The sequence below is a fragment of the Musca autumnalis genome, unplaced genomic scaffold (assembly GCF_047663935.1).
Source record: "Musca autumnalis isolate F117 unplaced genomic scaffold, ASM4766393v1 scaffold_2, whole genome shotgun sequence".
NCBI classification, from domain to species: Eukaryota; Metazoa; Arthropoda; class Insecta; order Diptera; family Muscidae; genus Musca; species Musca autumnalis.
The window spans coordinates 40268090-40295726 of NW_027411755.1; the positions used below are offsets into that span (position 1 = coordinate 40268090).

The following is a 27637-nucleotide window of genomic DNA, read 5'->3' on the forward strand; positions in this document are numbered from 1 at the left end:
TTTTCGATTGAATCTTTAGAATGTCTATGAGTATAGATATGGGATATATTTTGCAGTATGTTGTTATCTAAGATCTGATTGTTTCCTACTCTCGCGTTCATGTCACCAAAAATGCAAAAGTTTGATGGAGCAAAACTCGACAAAAAGGCTTCAAACTGGTCAAAATCATTCATGGTCATGTCGGATTATCTGAACTAGTAAATGATAAATTTGAAAAAAAAAATATATCAATGGAGTAAATATAACAAGCTTATGATATGGTTGTGTAGGATAGGCAATGATGGGCATACATATATAAATATATTTACAATTGTTTAATCAGAAAAACATTTTCTTAAATTTAATTTTTTTTTGGTTTTTATTTTTAAACTTAATATTATATATTCTGATATAAATCTTAAATATGACTACGTGAGCGTGTATCAGCTTTTTGAGTTTTTTTGTTTTTGTTTTAGTTTTATAGTTTTCTTCATTTCTACGTTTGTTCTTTTTTATCTGTGGTATACATGTGGGCAGGTAATTATGGTCTAAGCAAAAGCATTTCATCTAAAATTCAAGAATATTTTGTGACACGGAGAGACTATTTGACCAAAGGCAGTTCGAAATTGGTAGTCTAATGTCCGTGAAATTAAAGTATTTGTGGTCGAGTGGTGGCTTGAGACTTTTAGTTCTGGGCAGTTTAAGAGAGAAAAAAAAATTTTAAATATTTGCACATTAATTTCCATTGCCATTCTTTTGATATTTGCGTCGCACCTGAATGGCAATTTCACTACATTCAATAAATAGAGAAAGCAACTGTCAAAGCGATTGTTGGTTTTTGAACTTATTTTATCTGTTGTCGTTGCATTGTTCTTCTCCTTCACTTGTCGCCTTACTTCATTGACTTCATCATCAATAAATTGTTGATTTCTTTTCTTCAACGCCTCATTGGCCATTGTCTTGCCAGTTAATGGCAATTTACCAACACTTCTCACGACATCCTTATCACACCTCACTACAACTGCAGCAACACCTTTGCGGGGGACGTTTAAGGTGCCACAACAATTGTTATCATCACAGCAGTACTCATCATTGGTGTCGTTGTTACCTTCCGTTTTCGCCTCATTGACACATGCTGCCTCGGGCGACATTTCCCTGTCATGCCACATTTTGAATTCATTTTTCATAACAAGATTTTTACGCATCGTCTCCTGATGCTGTTGTTGCGTATAATGGCCCACAAGCTGTTCATAATTTTCCTGTGGCTGTGTGGGGAAATTCTTCGACTGCTGTTTGAATGAAAATTCGAGCGAGCATAAGAGGGCGAAGCATTCATGAAGACAAAGAAATCTGACAATCTGACTTGAATATTGTTGCCAAAGATACTTTGGGTTTCCGTACACGTATTCCAGTGGACGTTTTATTGTTGTGTTTGCAGGTTTCCTTAATAATGCCAAGGCACCCCTTACACCACCCACAACTACTGCCACCACCATCACGATTGTCATTGAAAGTGAAAATATGGTGGTTTTTACAAGTGCTGTTGTAGTTGGCATTTCTCGTATTCCTTGTGCTGCTGCCTTATCGGATTTTGTTGGTTGGTTTGTTATTGTTACCACCATCTTGGTTCCTGTTATTGGACCACCGCCGTCGCCGCTCAGTGTTTGAATTAAATTCGTTAAACGCTTGTAAATCCCACATGATTGCATTTTAATCGCTTGAATTATTATGCCGACTGGATTATTTTGTGCCAGCCGGTTGGCCGAATTGTGAAAAGCATCGGGTGGATTACGCATGGGAGACTGATTGTTATCGCCGGAATTCCCTGCAAAGAGACAAAAGAAGAAATTGTAGAAAAAATATGAGAAAAGAAATTACAAAGAGGGTAACAGAAGAAACACACCAAAAATGGAAACAAAAATTAAAACGTTCGAGAGATTTTGGAAATTGATAGGAGTCTCGAAGTCTTCTGCAGACAGAAAATTTCTAGAGGTCTTCCACAGACACAGCAGACCTCTTAAGCGGTTTTACATACATAAACTAACATTTTAGGTCTTCTGTAAGCACAGGAGACGCCTTCAGGTCTTCTATAGACAAAGCCGACATCTTGATTTGTCCTAAGACCATAATATTTCTTGAGGCATTTTACAGACAGAAGCTGTCTATAGGTCTTTATAGGGCCCATACCTCTTGAGGTGTCCTAAGACACATAAGATTTCTTGCGGCATTCTACAGACAGAATACCTCCTTAGGTTTTTATAGGGTCCGTACCTCTGGAGCTCTACTATTACTTTCAACTTCTTCTCCTATTTGTTTTTATTTCATAGGACGTTTACTATTATTGTTAAAAAACTATTCTTTAGTGCAACCATTTGATTTATTTCCAGTAAAACACAAATATTTCCCTAGCAAAAAATTTCCAGCTAAACGTTTTATGTTTTGCTTAGGGGTTACAACCATATATCAAATCCAAACATTGTTGCCAACAAGACCACAATATTTTTTATAGCCCCAACACACATACATACATACGCTACTGTTGACCACTAAGTCAATCTGGCGAGTGTAGAAAAAAAAAACAACTGTATTTGAAACTAAAAACTACAATGGAAATGGTTTGTAAATTGTATTTGTAAACTTGTTAGGGTGCTGGTAAAAAATGGAGAGAGAGACCAACAACAACAGAAGTAACATTGCCAACAACACATTGCCTTAATTTATTATTTTTTTCTTTTTGCATTTAAAGCAATTTATCAAATTGCATTTCATCATTATTATCAACACGCTGACACAGAGGACGTTTTTGTTAGGGTTAGAGAAAAGACAAATGTGTTAATATGGGCTGTTTCACAAGAATTGTAAATCTTTAGGGAAGGCCTTCAAACAAGAGGGAAAACTTTTTGGCTTAAAATGCCAAATAATAAAAATCAAAAATATAAAATAGTTCAAATATAAAATATAGAATATAAAATATAAATTATAATATATAATATTTAAAATCTAAAATCTATATATATAAAATTGAAATTTGTTTGTCTGTTTGTTTGTTTGTGCCTTATAGACTCGAAAACCGCTGAACAGATCTTACTGAAATGTTTAGGGTACATTGCTACATGGCCTGGAATGAAAATAGGCTATATCATTTTTTGAAATTTCGTGTTGATCTGGAGATATAGCATCAAAACCGGATGTACCTCCAAAAATTTAGATTTTGTATGCAAATATCTTTAGAAGTATTACAGATACAATCTCCAAATTTTGTATGTGTGACGGAATTTGATGTAGAAATAAATTTACCAAATTATATTCAAATCGGTTCAGATTTGGATGCTATTATGTCCAATTTCGATGAAATTTGGAATGTATGACGGAACTTGGTCTGGAAATAAACGTGCTAATTTATATCAAAATCGGTTCAGATTTGGATATAGCTCCCATACACATATATTTTCGGCCGACTTCCTTATTTTATGCAACAAACACGCTATAAATGCCCAATTACGCTGAAATTTGGAGGGTCTGACGGAATTTGTTCTAGAAATAAACGTGCTAAATTATATAGATATCGGTTCAGATTTGAATATAGCTCCCATATATATTTTCGCCGATTTCCTGTATTTTATGCACCAAGCACGCTATATATGTCCCATTTCGCTGAAATTTGAAATGTGTAACGGAATTTGGTCTAGGCATAAATGTGCCGAATTATATCGAAAACGGTTCAGATTTGGATATAGCTCCAATATATATTTTCGGCCGATTTTCAACATTTTATGCAGCAAACACGCTACATACGTCCAATTTCGCTGAAATTTGGAATGTGTTACGGAATTTGATCCAGAAATAAATGTGCTAACTTATATAGAGATCGGTTCAGATTTGAGTATAGCTCCCATATATATTTTCGGCCGATTTTCTGTAGTTTATGCACCAAGCACGCTATATATGTCCAATTTCGCTGAAATTTGGAATGTGTTACAGAACTTGGTCTAGAAATAAATGTGCCAAATTATATCGAAATCGGTTCAGATTTGGGTATAGCTTCTGTATATATTTTCGGCCGATTTCCTGTATTTTATGAACCAAACTCGCTATTTATGTCCAATTTCTGTGAAATTTGGAATGCGTAACGGGATTTGGTCTAGACATAAATGTGCCAAACCATATCGAAATCGGTTCAGATTTGGATATTGCTCCTATCTATATTTTAGGCCGATTTTCTGTATTTGATGCTCTAAACACGCTATATGTGTCCAATGTCGCAGAAATTTGGGATGTCTGACGGAATTTGTTCTAAATATAAATGTGCCAAATTCTATCGAGACCGGTTCAGATTTAAACACACTACATATGTCCAATTTTACTGAAATTTGGAAAGCGTGACGCAATTCGTTCTAGAAATAAATGGGACAAATAATACCAAAATCGGTTCAGATTAGAATATAGCTCCCATATATATTTTCGGCTGATTTTCCGTATTTTATGCACAAAATGTGAATGTAAGACGGGAATTGGTCTAAAAATAAATATGACAAATTATATCGAGAGCGGTTCATATAGGAATATAGCTACCCATATATATTTTCGGTCGATTTAATGTTTTTGTTACGTATGTTCAATTTCAATGAAATTTTGAAGACTTAGCAGTCAGTAAAAGTCATCATTATTTACAGAAGTACTTATAGTTGGAATTGACCAACAGCCTTGGTATCATATCTTTGAAAGACTTCTTAAGATTTATGTTTTATTATGATATATCTAAATCATTAGGAATACTTATAGGCGGAAAGGCTTTCGAAGGAGTGTTACCTCCTGAAACTTAAAAAAATACCATAGTAGCTCCATAACAACCCTGAATAGCTATATAACTCCTTCATATCTCCTGTATTTATTCGTTAAAATATTAAAAACGTTAATATCATTATGGCATTCCATTATATTTTATCGTAGTCGGGGCAGCAAAGCGCGCCGGGTTCAGCTAGTTTTCAATATAAAATAGACAATATATAAAACATAAAATAGTTAAAATATAAAATAGTTAATATATAAAAAATACAATAGAAAATATAAAAATATATATCTATATAAATAAAAATCAAATGTCGTTCGTTGGTAATGGCATCAGATGAGAACGGCTGGGCCGATTTGGTTAATTCTTTCCGTAAATGTGCGCCATAACCGGACTTAGGTTTTTATGCAAAGAAAATTTAACCACGACCGCTTTTACGCCCACTACTTCTACTTCTCATCATCACCATCTACATTCACACTTCACCATATAGCCGCATCTATAATCACTTCATCAATAGCCCACTTAAACATCATCACATACAACACATATACTTCAATAGTCAGGATGATCACAATGGACCTCAAGGTCTCCGAGTGGAGTGGCTGCCAGCACGGCAGCTGCGCATCCTAAACCTAACCTAACCTAACCTACGCCCACTTCTCACAAATTTCAAATTTTATCTTTTCTACAAAAACTACTGAACCGATTTTCCTGAAATTGCCAGGGAATGTACATAGATGGCCCCCGGTTTAATAGGCTGCAAATTTAGTTGAATTTCGAAAGGGGTGGGGTACTTCCCCTATACCCTTTTTCTTTAAAAATGCTATATGTATATAAATAAAAGTCAAATGTCGTTCGTTGGTAGTGGTATCAGTTGCAATGAATGTAAACAAACAAAACGATTCCCGTAACAATCACACAACGCCAAAAACTTTTCAGCGTCTCTGAATCGTTTCATTCTCACAACCAAAACAAAACCAAAAACTTTTCAATGTAAAAAGATGAAAACCGTACGATTGCTCAAATGTACTTCGGCTATGCTTTGCCGAGTTGTTTCATTCACCACCGAAACAAATAGATTTTTTGGCAAACGTTTGCCGTGCGTTATGGTCAATGACACACACATACATGTGATTGCATAACAACCCTATAAACCAACACCAACATACCACAGTGAATATCTTATCATCCACCAAACGTTTTTGATTTATTCACATGTGTTTAGTACTATTTAGTTTTTTATCTGCTCTTGTGGAGTTGAGTACTTTTCGCAAATAGTTTTGTTCGCACTCGCGAATGTAAACAAAACGAAACTAAACAGCGAACTCCGCTAGCGTGGGTTATGTTTCGTTCTGTACTGTTCCTATGGAAAATACGAAACGATTAGAAATGTTATTTAAAGTATTTTTACGTACGCTGATCAGTTGAGAACGGCTCGACCGATTTGGACAATTCTTTTTTTTGAAATGTTCGTCATAACCTAACGGGTGACGTAGGGGATGGAAGATACCAAGGAACGGTCCTGACCGGTTTTAACATGGCAAAGCCCAGGATTTATCTTGGTCCCTCTTTCATCCCAAGTGGACACTGACCTCCCCGTGGTGTCACCTGGGGAACTGCCTTTAACACCCGTTAAAGGTAGTGAGCTAACATGTGCCGCGCGTTCACCCATAAGAACGTTAAAAACTTGGGTTTGGGCGTCGGGTTAGTAACCCTCCCCTAGAAAAAACAGCCTACTATGAAAAAACGAAAGAAAAGAAAAACAAACCCCTCTAAAGTTGACGAACCCCGCAAACGTTTTAAGGACCATGATCTGCGAATCTGCACCTGGAATGTTCGCACTCTTTATAGAGAAGGTGCAGTCTTCGCATTGGCAGACGTACTTGAAAAGTACAAGACCGATATTACTGCCATACAGGAAATACGATGGATTGGGAAAGGCGTCACAACAACACCTAAAGGTGACGCACTGTATTATAGCTGCCATGACGTAAAGCATGAGTTTGGTTGTGGATTCGTAGTTAGTCGGAGACTAAAACATCTTGTATCCAGCTTCACTCCAGTGAATGAAAGACTTGCTGCAATTCGAATAAAAGCTAAATTCTTCAACATCAGCTTTATTTGCGCTCATGCTCCCACTGAAGAAAAGGACGAACAGACCAAAGATATATTTTACGAGTGCTTAGAAGAAACATATGACCGTTGCCCTGCCCATGACATTAAAATCATTCTAGGCGATTTTAATGCCAAAATTGGAAAGGAGAATATCTTTGGCCCAACAGTCGGGAAATTCAGTCTCCACAGTGAAACATCTGACAATGGTATGAGACTGATAGACTTTGCAGCTGCAAAAAACATGGTAGTTAGCAGTACCAGATTTAATCATCTCGATATTCATAAGGGCACCTGGCTGTCTCCAGATCAGAAAACAAGAAACCAAATTGATCATGTTGTGATAGATGGAAGACATTCATCGAGCGTGTTGGATGTACGATCGTTCCGAGGCGCAAACATTGATTCGGACCACTACCTTGTTGCAGCAAAGGTACGCACCCGCTTAAACGTAGCAAACAAAGTACGAGCAGACACAACACGAAAGTTAGACATCGGTAAGCTGCAATCACAACAGATAGCCACAGCATATTCCACTCAACTAGCCCAATTGCTTAATCAAAGCCCTCCTCATCCCGATAACATATCAGCGCAATGGCAAAGCATTGCCCACTCCATGCAAACAGCCGCAAAATCCATACTTGGATACCAGAGACCTCCACCAAGGAATCCATGGTATGATGAGGAGTGTCGTGCTGCCACCGAAGAGAAAAATGCGGCATATAAGGCTACTTTACAATCCGTAGCAACGCGTAGCGCACGAGAGAGATACAGGGAGAAAAGGAGAGAGGAGAAACGTCTTTTCCGCAGGAAAAAGAGAGAGATGGAAAAGCGGGAGTGTGAAAAAATCGAGATGTACAGGAGCCAGAATGAAGTCCGAAAATTCTACCAAAGAGTCAAGCATCAAACTGATGGCTTTGGTACAGGCACATCCTCCTGTAGAGACCAGCAAGGTAATTTGGTAACTGATACAGATAGTATACTCAGGATATGGAAAGAACATTTTTCAAATCTGTTGGTATCCAATAGCAGCGAAGAAGACGAAGATACCACAGTCCCAATCCCAGAAGATGGTATTGAATGTATACTGCCCAGCCAAGATGAGGTAAAGACAGCAATAAATCGGCTGAAGAATAATAAGGCAGCAGGGGCCGATGGCTTACCAGCCGAGCTGTTCAAAACCGGAGGCGACACGCTGATAAGGTGTATTCATCAGCTAGTTAGCACCATCTGGCAGGAAGAACGAGTACCCGACGATTGGAACCTGAGTATCCTGTGCCCCGTCCACAAGAAGGGAGATAAGACTGTATGCTCTAACTATAGGGGCATAAGTCTACTCCCTATTGCCTACAAGATCGTGTCAGGGATATTGTGCGAACGACTAAAGCCAATGGTCAACGAGATTATTGGACCATACCAATGCGGCTTTAGACCTGGCAAGTCCACCATTGACCAGATATTTACCCTGCGGCAAATCCTGGAGAAGACCCAAGAGATGCAGATCGACACCTACCACCTTTTTGTCGATTATAAAGCAGCCTTCGACAGTCCGCTGCGCTCAAAGGTATTCCAAGCCATGTCTGAATTTGGTATTCCCGCAAAGCTCATCCGGCTTTGTAAAATGACTTTAACTGACACGAGGTCCTCAGTTAAAATAGGAAAGAACCTCTCCGAAGAGTTTGGTACCAAAAGAGGTTTCAGACAAGGAGACAGCCTTTCGTGTGACCTCTTCAACATCCTGCTAGAAAAGGTTATACGAGAGGCAAACGTCAAAAGAAGTGGCACAATCTACACCAATAGTCACATGTTACTTGCTTATGCTGATGATATAGACATCATGGGTCGATCAGTAAAAGAAGTAACTGATACCTTTATAAAGGTCGAAGGAGAATCTGCTAAAGTGGGTCTGGCGGTAAACGGTGAGAAGACCAAGTTGATGGTGTCGACGCGCAATGCGTCCATTGAGCTCGGACCGACTGTGGAAGTTGGTTCCTATAATATTGAGGTAGTAAAAGACTTCGTCTACCTCGGCACCTCCGTCAACACAACAAACGACATCAGTTGTGAAATAAAAAGAAGAATTGTATTGGCCAACAGATGCTACTTTGGATTAAGTAAGCAGTTTAAAAACAAAGCCACATCTCGTCAAACAAAAATAACGCTCTACAAAACACTGATACTACCCGTGCTGATGTATGGCTCCGAAGCATGGGTACTTGCGCAAGCAGACATGGCAGTGCTTGGTGTGTTTGAGAGGAAAATTCTTCGAAAGATCTACGGACCAATCTGCGTTGACGGTGAATATCGACGTCGCATGAACCACGAGCTGTATCTGCTATACAACGACATGAATATTGTTAAACGTATCGAGATGCAGCGATTGCGTTGGCTAGGCCATATCATAAGAATGAGCGATGATGAACCCGCTAAAAAGGCGTATGAATACATGCCACATGGCGGTGCACGCAGAATTGGCAGGCCAAGGAATAGATGGCGCAAACAAGTGGATGTTGAGATGAAAAGGCGCGGTATTCCAGAGAGCAAAGCAACAAATAGAGAGGAATGGAGATCTCTTCTTAGTTCGGCCTATAGAACAAATGTTCTGTAATGGGCCAGCTAAGTAAGTAAGTAAGTAAGTAAGTCATAACCTAACATAAGTTTTTATGCAAAGAAAATTTGACAACGCCACTTCGCGCACACTTTTTTAAATTTCCAATTTTAATCTTTTCTACAAAAGCTACTGAACTGATTTTCATGAAATTGTCAGGGAATGTATAGCGATGGCCCCCAGTGAAAATAGGGTAAATATTTTGTTGAATTTCGGAAGGGGCGGGGTATTACAATAATTACTATTTTTACAATAATTACGAAGGTATCGGTTTGGAAATTAATGTACGAGACAATTGGGGTTGTGTCTCCGCCTTTACCTAAGGGGGTGGAGTATCTCCCATATGCCACATTAAAAAAACATATATTTATCATATCGGGGCCTAAAGATCCGACCACGCCTACTTTTTTTAAATATGTTATGTCTCCAAAACTACTAAAATTTGCAAATGCTCAAGGTTTGCCGTGGTAATGTACATATATCTTATGAATTTCGGAGGAGGTGGGGTACGTTCCCCATATCTTTCTTTTGAACGCTATATGTATATTTGGGAGGCAATGGGTTGTGTCTCCGATCGAAGGGACATATTTGGAGCCAAAATCCCGGACGACTTTTTATATCCTCCACCATAGTATGGAGGGTATATTAAGTTTGTCATGCCGTTTGTAACACATCGAACTAATCATTTGCGACCCTATAAAGTATATATATTCTTGATCAGAATAAAATTCTAAGACGATCTAGCCACGTCCGTCTGTTGTAATCACTCTAGCGTCCGCAATAATTGAGATAGAGCGCTGAAATTGCACGCGAGGGTATTTTTTCCATAGGCAGGTCAAGTTCGAAGATGGGCTATATCGGTCCTCTCTTTGGTATAGCCCCCATATAACGGTACCTCCGGATTTTAGGTATTTTGACGTTCTTCGCCACATTTGCAGACCGAATTAGCTATAATTTGGCACTTAGGGTTCCTAGTGATCAACAAACTTATATCCGAAAGGATATGGGCATAGGTCCATGTTTTGGTATAGTCCTCCCGATTTTAGGTATTTTGAGAATTTTAGCCACAATTTGTAACCGAACTATCTGCAATTTAACATTTGAGATTCTCAGTTGTCATTAAATATCTCCACCAAACATCGTCAACATAGGTCCATGTTTTGGTATAGCCACCATATAACGGTACCTCCCGATTTTCGGTATTTTGAGAATTTTAGCCTCAATTTGTAACCGAACTATCTGCAATTTGACATTCGAGGTTCTCAGTTGTCATTAAATATCTCCACCAAACATCGTTAACATAGGTCCATGTTTTGGTATAGCCCCCATATATCGTTACCTCCCGATTTTCGGTTTTTTAGCCACAATTTGTAACCGAACTATCTGCAACTTCAAATTTTAGGTTCTCAGTTGTCACTAAACATCTCCACCAAACATCGTCAACATAGGTCCATGTTTTGGTATGGCCCCCTTATAACCGTACCTCCCGATTTTCGGTATTTTGAGAATTTTAGCTACAGTTTTTAACCGAAATAGCTGTAATTTGACATTTGAAGTTCTCAGTCCAACGAAACATCGTCAACATAGGTCCATGTTTTGGTATAGTCCCCATATAACGGTATCTCCCGATTTTCGGTATTTTGAGAATTTTAGCTGCAATTTTTAACCGTACTAGCTGTATTGATCGGTATTTTGAGAATTTTAGCTACAATTTTGTATATTCAAATATAATCGTCAATATAGGTCCATGTTTTGGTAAATCCCCCATATAACTGTACCTCCCGATTTTCGGGAATTTTCAGTGGTCACGAAATTTCTTCACTAAAATTCGTCAACATGGGTCCATTTTTGAGGGTCTACATTGTTTTGATGAAACTACCCTCAACTTGACTCTTGAAGTTCCCTGCAGCTATAAAACTTTTCCGCCAAAAAATTTAAAGATAGGTTGACTCTTTGTTATAGCCCCGTATCTTTCACCTAGCTGAACACATTTTTTTAGATAAGATTAGATAACACTGTGCAACAAAATGGAGGTGAAAGTCTGGGGCACGGAAAATTCCTCTTGGGGAAGAAAGGCCTTGGTGAGTATATTATGAACCCCGAAAGACAGATCCGCCGTGAGTCGAACTTCCGCGTTATGGCGTGATGAAATTTTTGTTAGAGACCCTGTGGGCCATCAGGAATTAGCGTTATATCTTTGTTCACTGTTGCTTAAGTGCTCTACAAAAACAACAAACAAAGGTATAATGCTAATTCATGATGGCTTACAGGGTCTCTTGCAAAAACTTCATCACGCCATAACACGGAAGTTCGACTCACGGTGCGTCTGTCCTTCGGGGTTTTTAATATACACACACCAATGCCTTTCATCTCCAAAAGGAATTATCTCTGCCCCAACATTTGTGTTCACAGTGTAATTTAAGCAATAGTGGGAGGCAGTAGGAGTCTATCCATTGTCGAAAAGTTTTTCCACCTAAAATTGTGAAAGGACCCTAATTATTCCATTTTAATTAAGACTATTTTACGGTGGAGGGTATAAAAAGTTCGGCCCGGCCGAACTTAACGACTTTTTACTTGTTTTAAATATGTTATATCTTGAAAAAACTGATGACCACGCCTACTCTTTTCAATATATTATTTCTCCAAAAATATCGAACCTAATTTCATGAAATTTTAAGAGAATGTTCAGGAATGTCCAGTGGTCAAAAATCCTATATATTTGTAGAATTTCGGGGGCATATCGTTTTATAATCGCTATATTTGCTAAACTCATGAGTGCATCGGCTTGCATATTAATTTTCGAGACAACGGTGGTTGTGCCTCCGTTCTTTCTTGATGCCTGAAGTCCCGACCACTTTTTAAGTACGTTATATCTCGAACTAACGAAACTGTTTTCATGAAATTCTGTGAAATGTGCCGTGGTACATGTAGTCATGAATTTCGGAGGCGGCGCGTCATCTCCCCTATTAAAAATTATATATATTTATAAATTTCCTTAATGTTGAGGTTCAACGGTCCATCAGCCATGAAAAACTAAAACAAGTAAAAAAGCATCAGTCGGCTTTGCCGACAGAATTGAAACTTTCTTCTATGGACAGATCGAATGTATTTAGGGTCTTTTCAGAATTGTGTGGACTTTTTTTGGACATTTGAACTTGCCGACGAAAATATGGATTAGGATTAAAGTTAAAAAGTGTTGCAGAGGAGGTGCTTAAAGGAATGGACCGTCATGGTACATTATGGAAGTGGATCTTATTTTGGGAGTCATATCTTTTCGGTAGATATCGCGCCCACTAGTCATTTCAGTAGATCATCGACTTATGGACCAGTATGCCAAGAAGCATGGACTTGTCCACGGAAAACATAATACCGTAAGCAGGACAACAACGAACAGCGTCGGCATATATTTCCGAAGGATCTTAGAACAGACCTTAAACTGCACTTAGAACCAAATCTTTAAATTTTGTGGAAGTTAAATTAATTTTGGGCAAAATATTAGGAGATCCAAATTTTGGACCAAATTTGTTCAAGAGATGTCGTGGCATTTTTTTAAATATTTGGGGGAACTACCGGAAGTTGTGATCCGGTATTGCCTATCTTCGAACTGAAAGTATGAAAAAATATCAGGAACGCCAAATTTTAGACCAAATCGGTTAGTTCGAGAGTTATCGTGATCTCCAGCCACTACATATGTTGCCATAGGGTTTTTTTTACAACTTTCGGGCTGTTTTCTCAAGAAGTATGGACTTGCCCTAAAAAAACTTTTCCGTCCTAATTGAGACAGCGAATGCAAGTTGCTTTAACAACAAAGTGATTGGAGAGCAGGTCTTAAAGTGAACTATTCCGTAATTTTGTGTGATATGTATCCAAAGGAGTGGACAAACATAGTCCATATTCGAACCTGATCTTTATCTGGTAGATATCTTAGTATGTGTAAAGTATGGACAAAATCGGTCACTCCCTTCAAGAATTATCGTGCACACAAATTGTCCGAATATGTTCGAACTTAAACTATGTGTGTACAAAATATTACGAAGGCCAATTTTTGGACCAAATCGGTTGATCCGTTCGAGAGTTATCTTGCGCTCCAACCACTACACACGGCGTCTCAGGGTTTTTTTGCATCTTTCAGGCTATTTTCTCAGGAAGTATGGACTTGCCCCTTATACGACATGCTCCGTCATAAGGTGTGGCAGAGAATACAAGTTGCTACAACAAAAACCAAAGAGACTCGAGAACAGGTCGTAAACTGAACTTTTCCCAAATTTTGTGTGGGAGGTACCCGAAGGAGTGGACCAATATAACCCGTCTTCGAACTTAAACTAAGTTTGGACAAAATATTACGAAAGCCAAATTTTGGACCAAATCGGTTCATCCGTTCGAGAGTTATCGTGCGCACCAGCCAGACAGACGGACGGACATTGCTAAATCGACTCCAAATTGTCTGAAACACATTTCGTCCAAACATACTTGGGGTCTAAAACCATTATTTCGATGAGGCACATTTTGTCCGTATGAAAGTGTATGTACCCTCGTTAGGATAAATGCTGAGGGTATAAAAATTTTCGATATTTCATAACACCGTTTTCATTATACCCTACACCACTATGTGGAAAGGGTATTATAAGTTTGTTTTGGTAAAAATTCATGTAACACCGCGAAATATTCGTCGGAGACCCCCAATGTGGTATACCAATCTTCATATCTCGGCGAGATAAAGCGATTTTGAGATGTGTGTCCGTCCGTCCGTCTGTCCACTATAAATTGTAATCAAACTCCAGGCCTCATTTATGGACCGATCGTCACGAAATTTGGAATGAAGGTCGGTTTCACATCAGAATAGATCGCTATTTTAATTGCTGATGATCGTGAAATATTTAGCGGGAGAAATGCTCTGTAGGTCGCAATAATAGTCCGATCGCCTCGAAATTTTAAATAAGGTAAGAGTATATGACAAAGAAGAAGCTTCCAATTTGAGATGGCGATCAGATAATATTTAGAGGGTTAAATGGACCACAACTTTTGTGTGAAAATTGTGAACATTTTTAATATACAGTTTATATATTAATTCCTGGAAGTGACATTCGGGAAAGTAAGCTATACTTGGAAGAGGAACGCTTGACCTTTCTATTGATTTCAATTGTGTTGGTGTACATGATAAGATAACAGTGTTGCAGCCTAATATACCTAGTTATTTGTTTGTAGTGTTATCATAAACACGCTAGAGTACGCAATTATAGCTCAATAGTCACGAAATTTTGCACGAGGTAAGACTTTAGGTCGAAGAAGATGCCTACAATTATGGATGGTGATCTGATATTATTTAGCGGGTGAAATGGACCAGTACTTTTGTATGAAAAATATAAACATTTTATAGTTGGTCCATATTTTAATTCCTGGAGGGCATATACCGCCAAAGTAGCCTACTTATGAAAAAAGAACGACTGACCTTTTCACTGATACAAATTGCAATAATGAGTTTGGTTGATAACGGGCTACTGCCTAATATAAAATGGGTTTTCTGTAGAGAACCACATTTTCCTCCCATGCTATAAATTGTCTCTATCATGACAGAAAAATTCCCAGTTTGTGCATTATTGCAAATTACGTAGAGCCCAAGCGTATTAATTGTCCAACTGGATTTTTTATATATATCGCATTTGTTCAACAAAAGGGTAGTTACTAACAATTTTAACTTTTTATTAAGAAGATTAGTTACCCTACTCACTGTAAAAATCCGGCATTACTTTGTCTATTCTTTCATCAAAAAATACCGGTATACCACTTTTCATGTCTTCATCACCACCTTTTTTAAATATGTACTCGGTGTCGCTACGTTAAAAGTTTTTTTTTTTAATATTAATTTTGGTGAATGTGAAGGCACCCACTAACCTCCTCCTGGCGTATAATTTTGGTATTTATACATACAAAAATTTGAAACTTCGAATTTGCTACCATAAAATACTTATTTTCATCGTAAACGTGTAATAACACTGACCTACGACAGTTCTGAATGCTCTATATTTACATTTTGATTCCAATTTGTTCTATTTTAGAGGATTTTCAAAATGTGTTTGTTTTTCCTGAGAACATTTTTAGAACGACCCCATTATTCAATATTTTCTTTGACATTAAATTTTCTATAACAAGAAGGTTGTTTTTGTAAATTTGTTAGTTGTTGTAATTCATGCATTTACCGTACATAAATACGCCTTGCTAATACCTATTTTAATTGATATTTAATTTCATTGAAGTTCGTATACCTTCAGTTCAAATTTCCAAAAAAATACTTTATCGCACCCCTACACATCAACAGTGACCCACATTTTAAATTTCAGTCCACGTTTAATAGGAGGATTTTGTCCACATTTTCCAACCGAAGTATCTGTAATTTCGGAATTTATGATATCAAAATGTAGATAACCTTTATTCAAAAAATGTTACTTAATTCGCTCGCTTTGACATGGCCCCTATATAACAGTTATTTTTTTACACATTTAAATGTAGGCCTTTTGAGATAAAAACCTTCTTGTAAAACAATAGTCGTATGGATCTAAGTTTTCAAATATACATACTTTCTAAAACGTTCAGAATAAAAAATACAATTTTTGATTTCAGTGCATTATTTAGAAACCGCCTTCGCGTTAACATGAAAGCAGTAGTACACTATTCAGTAAAATTTTAAAAATCCATGGTATTACCTATAGAAACATTCCATACATATTAAATGCGGATTTTCATAAGCATTCTCAATAATAGTGCTTCAACATTTAGTACTATTTAATACTTCTAGTATACTTATTGTAGTACCACCTCTAACTTTGAACCTGACAAATAAATAATAAATTAGAATTCCACTTTTATTCCTTAGCTCAATACCAAATTTATTGCACTTTCTTACTTTTCGCACAATAATTATATAATTCTAGCTTCACTCAACACCAAATTCAGTACTATCTTGTACTTTTTGTATTTCCAATACAAACTCAATAATTCAGTCCTTAGCGACCTCCATACCTAATTTCAGAATTTGTCCATCCAATTTATCCATATATGCAACATCAAAACGGTACCAAATTTCGTAGTGTATAAGTTTCAAAAATTACGTCGTTATAACCAAAACTATATCCCAACGGCTATACTTATTTACACCTTTATCTGAACAATTTGAACCAAATTTTGTGGCTTTTAGTAATTTTTGTTCAATTATGGTACGTATATAATACCAAATTTCAGAATTCCACCTTTATTCACATACCAAATTTGGTACCGTTTAACACTGTTCGTACGAAAGTACGAATTTCCATAACTATCTTAATCCACCACTCCAACAGATATCTTCAGTCTATATTTCCGGATTGTACCAAATTTAGTACCACTTAGTACTTTTTGTACCCATAAGTACGTATTTTAGAAAATCTGTCTTAATCCTCCACACAACGGTAATCATCATTCCAGATTTCACGATTCAGGCTCTATCCATTCACCACAATCCAAATTGTACCAAATTTAGTACCATTTAGTACTTTTCGTAGATATAAGTACGAATTTCCAAAACTACCTCAATCATATACTCCAACAGTAATCTTATTTCCAAATGTCAGAAAACAATTTCTATCCGTTCACTCAAATCCAAATAGTACCTTTTAAGTACGAATTTCCCAAAAAAAAACCTCATATCTCAATCCTACATTTCACAGTAATCCTTATTCCAAATTTTAGGTTTGCAGCTCTATTCGTTCACTTAATTCCAAATTGTTCCAAATTTCGTACCATTTAGTACTTTTCGTACACATAAGTACGAATTTCCCAAGCTACCTACATATCTCAATCCTACACGTCACAGTAATCCTAATTCCAAATTTCAGGTTTGCAGCTCTATCCGTTCACCCAAAACCAAATTGTACCAAATTTAGTACCGTTAATACATTTCGTATACAAAAGTACGAATTTCCAAAACTACCTCAATTCTATACTCCAGAGGTATTAATTATTCCAAATTTCATGATTCCGCTTCTATCTATTTATCCAAGTCCAAATTTAGTACCATTTAGTACTTTTCGTAGATCTAAGTAAGAATTTACAAAACTACCTCCATATATCAACCCTACCTTTCAGCTGTAATCCTATTTTCAAATTTCTGGTTTCCAGTTCTATCCGTTCACCCAAATCCAATCCATTGTACTCGTACTAAATATAGTACCATGTACAACTTTTCGTACACATGCGTACTAATTTCCAAAACCATTTCCTTTTATAAATAGCACTTTCCAATCTTGATTTCCATACCAAATTCCAAGATTCTAGCTATAACCTTTAAAAATATACAATTGATACTAAATTTGGTAACTTTTAGTACACGAATAGGTCGAATTTCCAAAAACCCTTTGGTACATCGTTCTAACACTCTATGAGGGACCCTCATTCTAATTTTCAGAACTCTTACTCTTCCCGTTTGCCAAATACGAAGGGTACCTTTAGTACCTTTTAGCACTCTTCGTACCCTTCCAGTTCGAATTTCCATTTTGATGAAATTTTGTGTGTAGAATCGTTAGGTGTGAGAATATGTTTTAGCTTTTTTTATATACCGAAAGTGGTGGGGCGGGGGACATTCCCCACATCAGGATTTAACAAACCGCGAAATCTCAGAGATTATTAGACGTATTAGTATACAATACAATATTAATTATATCATGTATCAATAATTGGTGTATTGGTAGCAGAATATCTTGCTCGCGTCCGATTTTTTAAGTTTCGTAATTAGAGATAACATTTCTAAATTTAGTAAGTGGGACTGCGAAAACGCCATGTATATTGATTCCAATGCTTGGACTAAATCGATGAAGGAAACATTTTTTAATACAGTAAAGTCCCGATAATTGCAATTTTCATTTAAAAGTCATTCTTTGTAAATTACTGAGGTTTTTATGTTAACGAGTTTAACATGCAATTTTGGTATTTTCTATCGTAAATCTGGAGATATGATTGCACGGTATTAGGTTAAAGGGCTTAGTTGTGCTAAATTCGGTGCGGAAATTTCGCTGAAAATTAAAAATAAATAAATTGCTAAAGTATCAATACTTGGACCCTTTTCAAAATAGAGGACATTTTTCAGGGAAATTTTGCATACCTACCTCTAGCAAAAGGCCAGTAATTTATGTGCAAGGACCGTACGCGGCTTTTTTCTTCAACGAGAACAATGCAAGAAGCAAGTAACTGCGTAATCATCCAGATAGAGTACCAAGGGAATGTATGATAAGAGTTGCATCTACATATAAAATAAATTCAACACCGGCATTGTCTGTGCTGGCCAGAATTTCACAGATTCGCCCTACCTTACGCGAAAGGTTTATAGACGATAAATGAAAGTAACCTCCAAACGTAGCCCGAATAAAGCTGTTCAAAGAATGGCAACACTCATGAAATAAGAGCATTCAAGGTAGATGGACATTTAAAATAATTCCACTTTGGTTCAGAAGGTCATAACACTCCTAAGATGTTTGATATTGAAAACGGGCTATAATGGACCACGTGTTGATATATCCTCCAAAAAAACTGTACTCACGATTTTCGATATTTTTAAGGTTTTAACCTCATTAAATGAAATTGAAATAATAATTAAATGAAATCGAAATTTGATATTAAGTCTTCATTTGGGATATTAAACTGTTCTCCAGAAAGTTATCAGTGGATATCCATGTTTCGATTTAAATGGTACCTCCAGATTTTTCGTATTTTAAAGGTTTTAGCAAAATAATTTAACCCAAATGGCTGAAGTTTTGTGTCTAGTCTCCGTTGGAGGTAGAAAACATTCTTGCCGAGAATTTCCATTAAAGGTCCATGCTTTCATATAGCCCTCATAAAAATATTCCCCCAGCCTTTGGGTATTTTCAAGGTTTTGGATACGTCTTCAACAGGAATGGCTGAAATTTTGTTTTTGTTCTTCGCTAAGGCCTCAAAATATTTCTTCAGAAAATTTTCGCTGAACCTCTTGATATAGGCCGCATCCAATCGATTTTAGGTATTTTGAAAGATTTAGCCACATATCGAACCGAAATAGCTTAAATTTGGTCTGAATAACAGTACCGTCCGATTCTAGGTATTTTTTGGTTTTCGATCAGATTTCGGACCGAATATGGGTATTACATATCAATTCGGAAAATTGTAAATATATGTATACATTAAATATAGTAGGGACACCGTATAACGACGCCGCCTTGTGTGAATTTATTTGATTTTGTGCTTCTTGCTATTTAGGGTTCTCAATGGGTAGAAAACTATCACATAGACAACGATCATTATAGGTTCATGTTTTGGTATATACTCATATTACTGTAATTACCGATTTAATGTATTTTAAATTTTGTTTCCCGTATACTCATTATGTAGAAAACATTGAGTTCTGTTATGAATTATGTAAAATTTGTATCTTAAATCTGCATGAGGTTATGCAAGAAATGTGGATTTTTGTCTATTCGGTTCGAAAATTCAACGGAAAAATCAAAATAAATAAAATCTGGAGGTATCGATACTTGGGCCTTCTTTAAATTGGGAACCATTTTTTAGGAAGGCCTTTGCAAACTAAAAGAGTTCCTTCTAGAGGTTTTCCACATGCTAAAAACCAGAAATGCTATGCTAAATAAGATTGAAAAATACCTTACTAAGGTTTACACGGACCCAAACCATGGGCCAGCAACGCAGACCAGGCCAGCTAGTATAAACTATAAAATATGTTTCTCACACAATACTTCTTCCACAAGAGTTGAAATTAAAGAGTACATATATTGATTTTTATTGTAAGCGTTTTCCTCCGATCTCCTTATTGAATGCATTGAAACTCTAAGTCATCTTTATTATCATTGCAGCATTTTACTGTAAACAGCTTCAAAACTTTTTAATTTATTGTGTATTTTTCATACAGAGAACGTAAAATCTTTTACTATTGAATTTCGCCATTAAATGTTAAGTTTCAATATAAAAATCGAACATCAATTGCAAATAGATCAAAAGGAAGCAGTACTTTTTTGTGCACAAACACTCTACACTGACACCAAGTTCATCGTTCATCGTTCATCTGCTACATTTACAATTCCCGCCTTCCTTCGTCTATTGACAACTGTCCAATGTAACGTACAATTCACATTTGATTGACACTGACATTGTTGCACAAACACAAACACAAAAACGAAAATAACACATAAACAGAAAAACTAAAACTGAAACTTTAACGTTCTATCCTGGCATTAAATAACGTCCAGATACCATCACGTAATGTCGTATTTTTTCAACTTCGAAAAACAGAAATGATTTTATGTTAACTGGTTTTTTTCATTGAATTACTTTTTGTCGTGTGATGTGGGCTGCGTGTGTTCGGTTAAAATGTAAATTTGATCAGATATCATTCACTAAGGATTGCGATGGATAGGCTGGAAGGGCGGCAGTTCGGTTGCCAAAAAACGGGGAGAAATGTTTCGTTATAATCAATGAATGTATGATTGGTTTATTTGAAAAAATAATAATAAATAAATTGAAATATGTCTCGGTGTGTGAATTTGTTTGGATTGCATTTTACACACATATGCATATTTATTTTTGAAAAAAAAAGAATATAAATTATATAAATATTACATTCATTTTAAAATTTGCACACTTTTATTTTGAAAATAAAGTACATTGAAATGTAACACGTCGTAGTAGGGAAAATATAAGGTAAAGGGTCGACAAAAATGAACACTTTTAACATAACATGTATGGTTGTGAATGACTTATAGAAATTGTTGGGAGAACAAATTATGCCAAAATATACCAAAAGCACTTTGAAAATATTACAATACTACTCGAAATATGGAATTATTATATTAAAGTTGGGTGATGTGTGCCCAAAATTAAAAGGTATTTGAAATCCTGTTTGATTGGATAGGAGCATTGTCCACGTACAGCACACTTTAATAAATGCTTTGGCTCAAGGACGAGATTTCTCGAGATCCAGACTTACAAGGTAAAAATGTTTTTACGCATACGGAATTAGCCAAGTAAAACGTGTGCCTATCTTTATAAATAACAAGTAAAAAAGTATCAGTCTGCATTGCCGACAGAGATATACCCTCAGCCTGTGCAAATTGAAACACTTTTTTTCACAAAAAACTTATGTATTTAGGGGGGTTTCAAAATTTTGGTCTCGTATGAACCGACACCGTGGTGCAATTGTATGCACACCCGCCTTGCACACATAAGGTCGTGGGTTCGATTCCCCGGCCAGACAACATCAAAACACTTTTCAACGGTGGCAAAATACCCCTCAGTAATGTTGGCGACATTTCCTGAGTATTTCAGCCATGTAAAACTTCTCTACAAAAGTGGTGTCTTAGACACGCCGTTCGGACTCGGCGATAAACTGTAGGTCCCATATCATTGAGCTAATATGAATCGGGGTGCACTCATTGATATGAGAGAAGTCTCCCTTGTCCCTATGGGATGTTGTGGAACAATTATATATGAACCGACAAAAATGTTGATTAGGATTAAAGTTCAAAAAATTTGCTGAAAAGGTACTTAAAGGAATGGACCGACATAGACCATGTGGGTGCCATAGGGGGTTTTTACACCCTTCGGGCTGTTTTCTCAAGATGTATGGACTTGCCCCTGAAACAACTTTTACCATCGTAATTGAGGCAGCGAATGTAAGTTGCTTCAACAAAAATCAAAGTGTTTCAATAGCAGGTCTTAAAGTGAACTTATCCAAAATGTTGTGTTGGAGGTACGGGATGGAGTGGACAAATATAGTCCATATTCGAACCTGATCTATATCTGGTAGATATTATGAGAATGTGTAAAGTATGGACCAAATCGGTCACTCCCATCAAGAGTTATCGTGCCCACAATTTTTCCGAATATTTTTGAACTTTTGTGGGGTAGGTACCTGAAGGAGTGGACCGATACGGCTTATCTACGAACTTAAACTTAAACTAAGTTTGGAAACAATATTATGAAGGCAAATTTTGGCCGGAACCGGCATTTGCGTTCGAGAATTATCTTGCGCTTCCACCCATAAACATGGTGTCGTAGGGTTTGTTTTTCAACTTTCAGGCTATTTTTTTCAGGAAGTATGGACTTGCCCCTGAGGAAACTTGTACCTCCGTATAGAGGACAGTGAATACAAGATGGTACAACAAAAACCAAGGCGATTCGAGAGCAGGTCCTAAACTGAACTTTTCCGAAATTTTGTGTGGGAGGTACTCGAAGGAGTTTACCGATTGAGTCCATATTGGAACCTCATCTAAGTCTGGTAGAAATTTCATAATGTGCAAAGTATGGAAAAATCGGTTATTCCCTACAAGAGTTATCGTGCGCACAAGTTTTGCGACAATTTTCGAACTTCTGTGGGGGAGGTACCGGAGGGAGTGGACCGATATAATCCATCTTTGAACTTGAACTAAGTTTGAACAAAATATTACGAAAGCCAAATTTTGGACCGAATCGGCAGATCCGTTCGAGAGTTATCTTACGCTCCAACCACTACACACGGTGTCATAGGGTTTTTTGTAACTTTCAGGCTATTTTCTCAGGAAGTATGGACTTGCCCCTAATGAAACTTACAGCGTCGTATAGAGGACAGCGAATACAACTTGCGTAAACAAAAATCAAAGCGATTCGAGACCAGGTCCTAAACTGAACTTTTCCGAAATTTTGTGTGGGAGGTACCCGAAGGAGTGGACCGATTGTGTCCATATTGGAATCTAACCTAAGTTTGGTAGAAATTACACTATGTGCAAAGTATGGACAAAATCGGTTATTCCCTACAAGAGTTAACGTGCGCACAAGTTTTGCGACAATTTTTGAACATTTGTGGGGGAGGTACCTGAAGGAGTGGACCTATATGGCCCATCTTCGAACTTAAATCGTATCTGGACAAAATATTTCGATACCCAAAATTTGAACCGAATCGATTGATCCGTTCAAGAGTTATCTTGCGCACCAGCCAGACAGACCGACAGACAGACAGACAGGCAGACGGACGGACATTGCTAGATCTACTCAAAATTATCTGAAACGGATATCATACAAACATACTTGGGGTATAAAACCATTATTTCGATGAGGCACATTTTTGGTCGTATCAAAGTGTAAATACCCTCTTTAGCCTAAATGCTGAGGGTATAAAAATCAAAGGTCGTACGTTAGTAATGGCATCAGTTGAGAACGGCCGGATCGATTTGGATAGTTTTGTTTTCAAATGTTCGTCATAGCCCAATTTAGGTTTATATGGAAACAAAATTTGACCACCCCAACATTTTATACCCTCCACCATAATACTGAGGGTATAATTAAATTTGTCATTCCGTTCGTAACACACCGAAATATTCATCGGAGACCCTATAAAGTATACATGTTCTTGATCAGGGTGAAATTCTACATCGATATAACCAAGTCCGTCTGCCCGTCCGTCCTTCCGTCTGTTGAAATCAAGATACAGCTCGCAATTTTTAAGATAGAGCTTTGTATTTTGTTATAGAAGTTTTCAATGCTCCAAGGATGTTTTTTTTACTGCAAATGGTCTATATCGGTCCCCGTTTTGATACAGCTCCCATAGAACGGTACCACCCGATTTTCGGTATTTTGAAGGGTTTATCCTCATTATCACACCGAAATGGTCGAAATTTGGCACTTAGTCTTCGCGGGAGGTATACAACTTTTCCCGAGAAATTTGTCGGCACAGGTTGACGCCTTGACTTAGCTCCCATAGAATGGTACGATTTTCGGTATTTTGAAGGTTGTGGCCTCAATATTCCACCGAAATGGCTGATATTTGGTATTTGGTCTTTCTTGGGGGTATTAAACCTTTCTCCAGAAATTCGTCGGTACAGGTCCTTCGTATAGCCCCCATAGAACAGTATCTCTCGATTAAAGGGAGGTAGCCTCAATATCCCACAGAAATGGCTCACATTTGGTATTTGGTCTTCGTTGATGGTATAAAATTTTCCACCTGCCATTTGTAGGTATGGGTCCACACCTTCATATAGCCCCCATAGAACGGTACCTTCCAATTTTCGTAGTTCTAAAGGTTTGACATCAATATGCCACCGAAATTACTAAAAATTGTTGTTTAGTCTTCCAGGCGTTTAGAAAATATTCCAGAAGAGAATTATTAGTATAGGTCCACTTCTTCCTATATCCCATAAAGAAGCGTACCTCTTGATTTTCAGTATTTTGAAGGCTTAAGCCGCATTATCTTACCGAAATATCGGAAATTTGGTATTTACTCTTCTTTGTGTCGGTACAGATCGACGTTTTGATATAGCCCCCATTAGAACGGTATCTCCCGAATTTCGGTATTTTGGAGTTTACCCACATTGATATGAGAAATCGCTGAAATGTGGTATTTAGTCTTCTTCATAAACGAAATGAAAGTAATTGTTCCATTTTACTTCAATACCACTCGTGGAGGAAGGCATAACAAGTTCGGCCCGCCGGAACTTAACGCCGTTCTTACTTGTTTAAATATGTTATACCTACAAAACTACTAAACCGATTTTCCTGAAATTTCAGGGAATGTATATGGTTGACTTCGATAAAATAGGCTACATATTTGTTTAATTCCGTTGGGGCGGGGTACCTCCCCTATGCAATATTTTATAAAATCTTTATATGTATTTGGGTGCCACCGCACATTGGTCGAAAGTCAATTTTTTGACATTCTTCTTTTGAATTTTTTTCTTCGCAATATTGAAGTAAATACAAAAACAATGATTGTTTATTCCAAATTTGCATTTACCGTTAGACGAGAAGGAGTCAATGTAGAGATTTGTTTACTGTGTTATTAATCGAGTTGAGTGCGCAGTATTTTGTGATAATTTGTGGGTTATAAAATCGAAATAAGTAAAAGGGTAAAGGTAAAACTCAAATATGGAGAAGAAAGAAGAATGTAAATAGAATCATTTTCCAAAAAGAACAGAAGAAAAATTCGGTCTAAGAACAAAGCTATCAACATATTTCTGGAACACTCTTAAATTCATACATTTTGTTTCAATGGTAAAATTGTTATGGACCGAAATAATTTTGATCGCTAGTGGTCGATGTTAGAAAAAAATCAAAAATACTTTGATGTGTATACTTTAATAAAAAAATCATTTCAAGGTGCGATTCGTTGCGATAAATGATGCACAATTTTTTCAGGCTACATCAAATTCCGAAATATTTCATATTCGGCTGGTACAAAATTAATTCTAAGAAACACAATTTTGAAGCGATTTTCCTGAAAATTTGGTATTTTTATTTTGAGAGTCCAGAGAATATTTCAACCAAAAATTGTCGACATAGGTCCATGCTGGGGGTACCCTTATATGGGGGCTATAAGGGTACCCCCAATTTTAGGTAATTTGACAATTTTAGCCATATTTTTAAGCCTTCGCACCAAAAATTATAAACATAGGTCAAAGTTTTAGTTTAGAGCCCATACAATGGGATCACCCTGTTTAATATATTTTAACGGTTTTTTGGAAATTCAGAGTGAAAATAATTCTGAATTCATATTTTGTGACAGTAATTATAAATAAAACTAAACATTAATAAAAAAGAGCGTACAAATAGTTTTGGCCAGAAAAATTGGATTTCGGACCAGTGTGCACCGTGTTGCTATGGTATGCACTCCCGCCTTGCACACTTAAGGTCGTGGGTTCGATTCCCCGGCCAGGCAACATCAAAACACTTTTCAACGGTGGCAAAATACCCCTCAGTAATGTTGGCGACATTTCCTGAGTAGACAAAAAAACAAAAACGGGTCTTAATTGAAAAATTGAAACACAAATTTTTTAAAATCTGTCTTGACAGGGTTAACGAGTACAAAATTCTACCTCACTAGCCAAAATAGCAACGTCGTATGTTGTTTACTTTTCGTGTAGCACAGTGTTAAAGTTGAACATATTTTTAAAATTTAAGAAACAGGTGAAAAGTATTACATTTTGCTGTTTTTTAAATCGCCATAACGTAGTTTTTGCTACATAAACTTGGCATTTTCAAAATGGATATTTCAAGCAGAGGTAATTCTTAATATTTTAGGAAAAAAAATGTACTGAAAAAGTCTTGTAGAAATGTGTTTAAAAAATTCCTCAAAATATGTCCAGATTTTGCATAATTTTGAAATGTATTGGAGTATAACAAAAAAGAGTGTCGAGAAGGTCGTGAGAATTTTTTTTGGAATTTTCTCTGGATTGTTGTCTTTGATATTGCGCAAACAAAACGTGCGTCTTGTTTGCGCATTTTGAGTTATGTCAAAAATGGTGGAAATAGCCTTGGGTCAAATTTTTGCATTTTGGGGTTTTTGTCTTCATTTTCCCTGTTATTGTTGTACATTATGTCGTGTTTTGGTTTAATGTCTGTGTTCACCCTACATAAGACAATGTGTGCAGGTCCACCATTATGTTATAGTTACTATATATAATGATATATATGAAATGATGGCGATGCACAAGTGCTGAAATCGCAAGAAAATGGAGATTAATTAAAGCAAATAAATTCGGTTTTTGGTATAACTGTCGTTACATGGTAATATGGTACAAACTTCTAAGTCTTTAACCAAAATGTCAAGATCATATATTGTTTACTTCTACAGTTACACTGTGATAAAAGTAAAGAATTTTTAATAATTTGAAGATCACCATAAAAAATTAATTTTTTGGTGTATAAAGAGTAATATTTTTTTACGCATCAAAAGTGGCAATTTTAGAATAGAACCGTGAACTTCAGGTATATATCTGAATCTTAGAAACATATATTTATGGCAAAAGAAGTTTAGGAACATATTAAAAATTAATTTAAAATGTATCCATTTTTCCCTATTTTTGAAAGTATTTAGAGTTAAAAAAGTAGCGGAATATTTTATATAGAGTTTATTCCAAAACGAGAATATATAGAGATGATGTTTGATAGAAATATTTTCAATCCCTTCAAAGTGCACAATTCACAATTTGAGACAGTTTAGTTGCAATACTCGTACATCCATAAAATATTCGAAAACCTCCAAATCTGACTGTACCTCTATATGGGGGCTATACAAAAATATTGACAAATTTTCACACTATGAATTCTTAGGCATTCAGAACTATAAATCCTAATTGGCAGATAAATGTACTAAAAATATGGTCGAGACC

The 27637-nt window shown here is 36.6% G+C and overlaps 1 protein-coding gene across 7 annotated transcripts in view; it reads right to left on the minus strand.

Annotated features, from left to right (window-relative positions):
• Nucleotides 1-480: 480 nt before the first annotated feature.
• DIP-kappa (Dpr-interacting protein kappa) overlaps nt 481-27637 on the minus strand; it is a 370228-nt gene continuing 343071 nt past the window's right edge. For all 7 annotated transcript variants that reach the window (XM_073967606.1, XM_073967604.1, XM_073967605.1 and 4 more), the window contains one exon: nt 481-1804. In XM_073967606.1, coding sequence (XP_073823707.1) covers nt 543-1804 — 1262 coding nt within the window. In that variant the 3' untranslated portion in view covers nt 481-542. The remainder of the gene's footprint in view (nt 1805-27637) is intronic.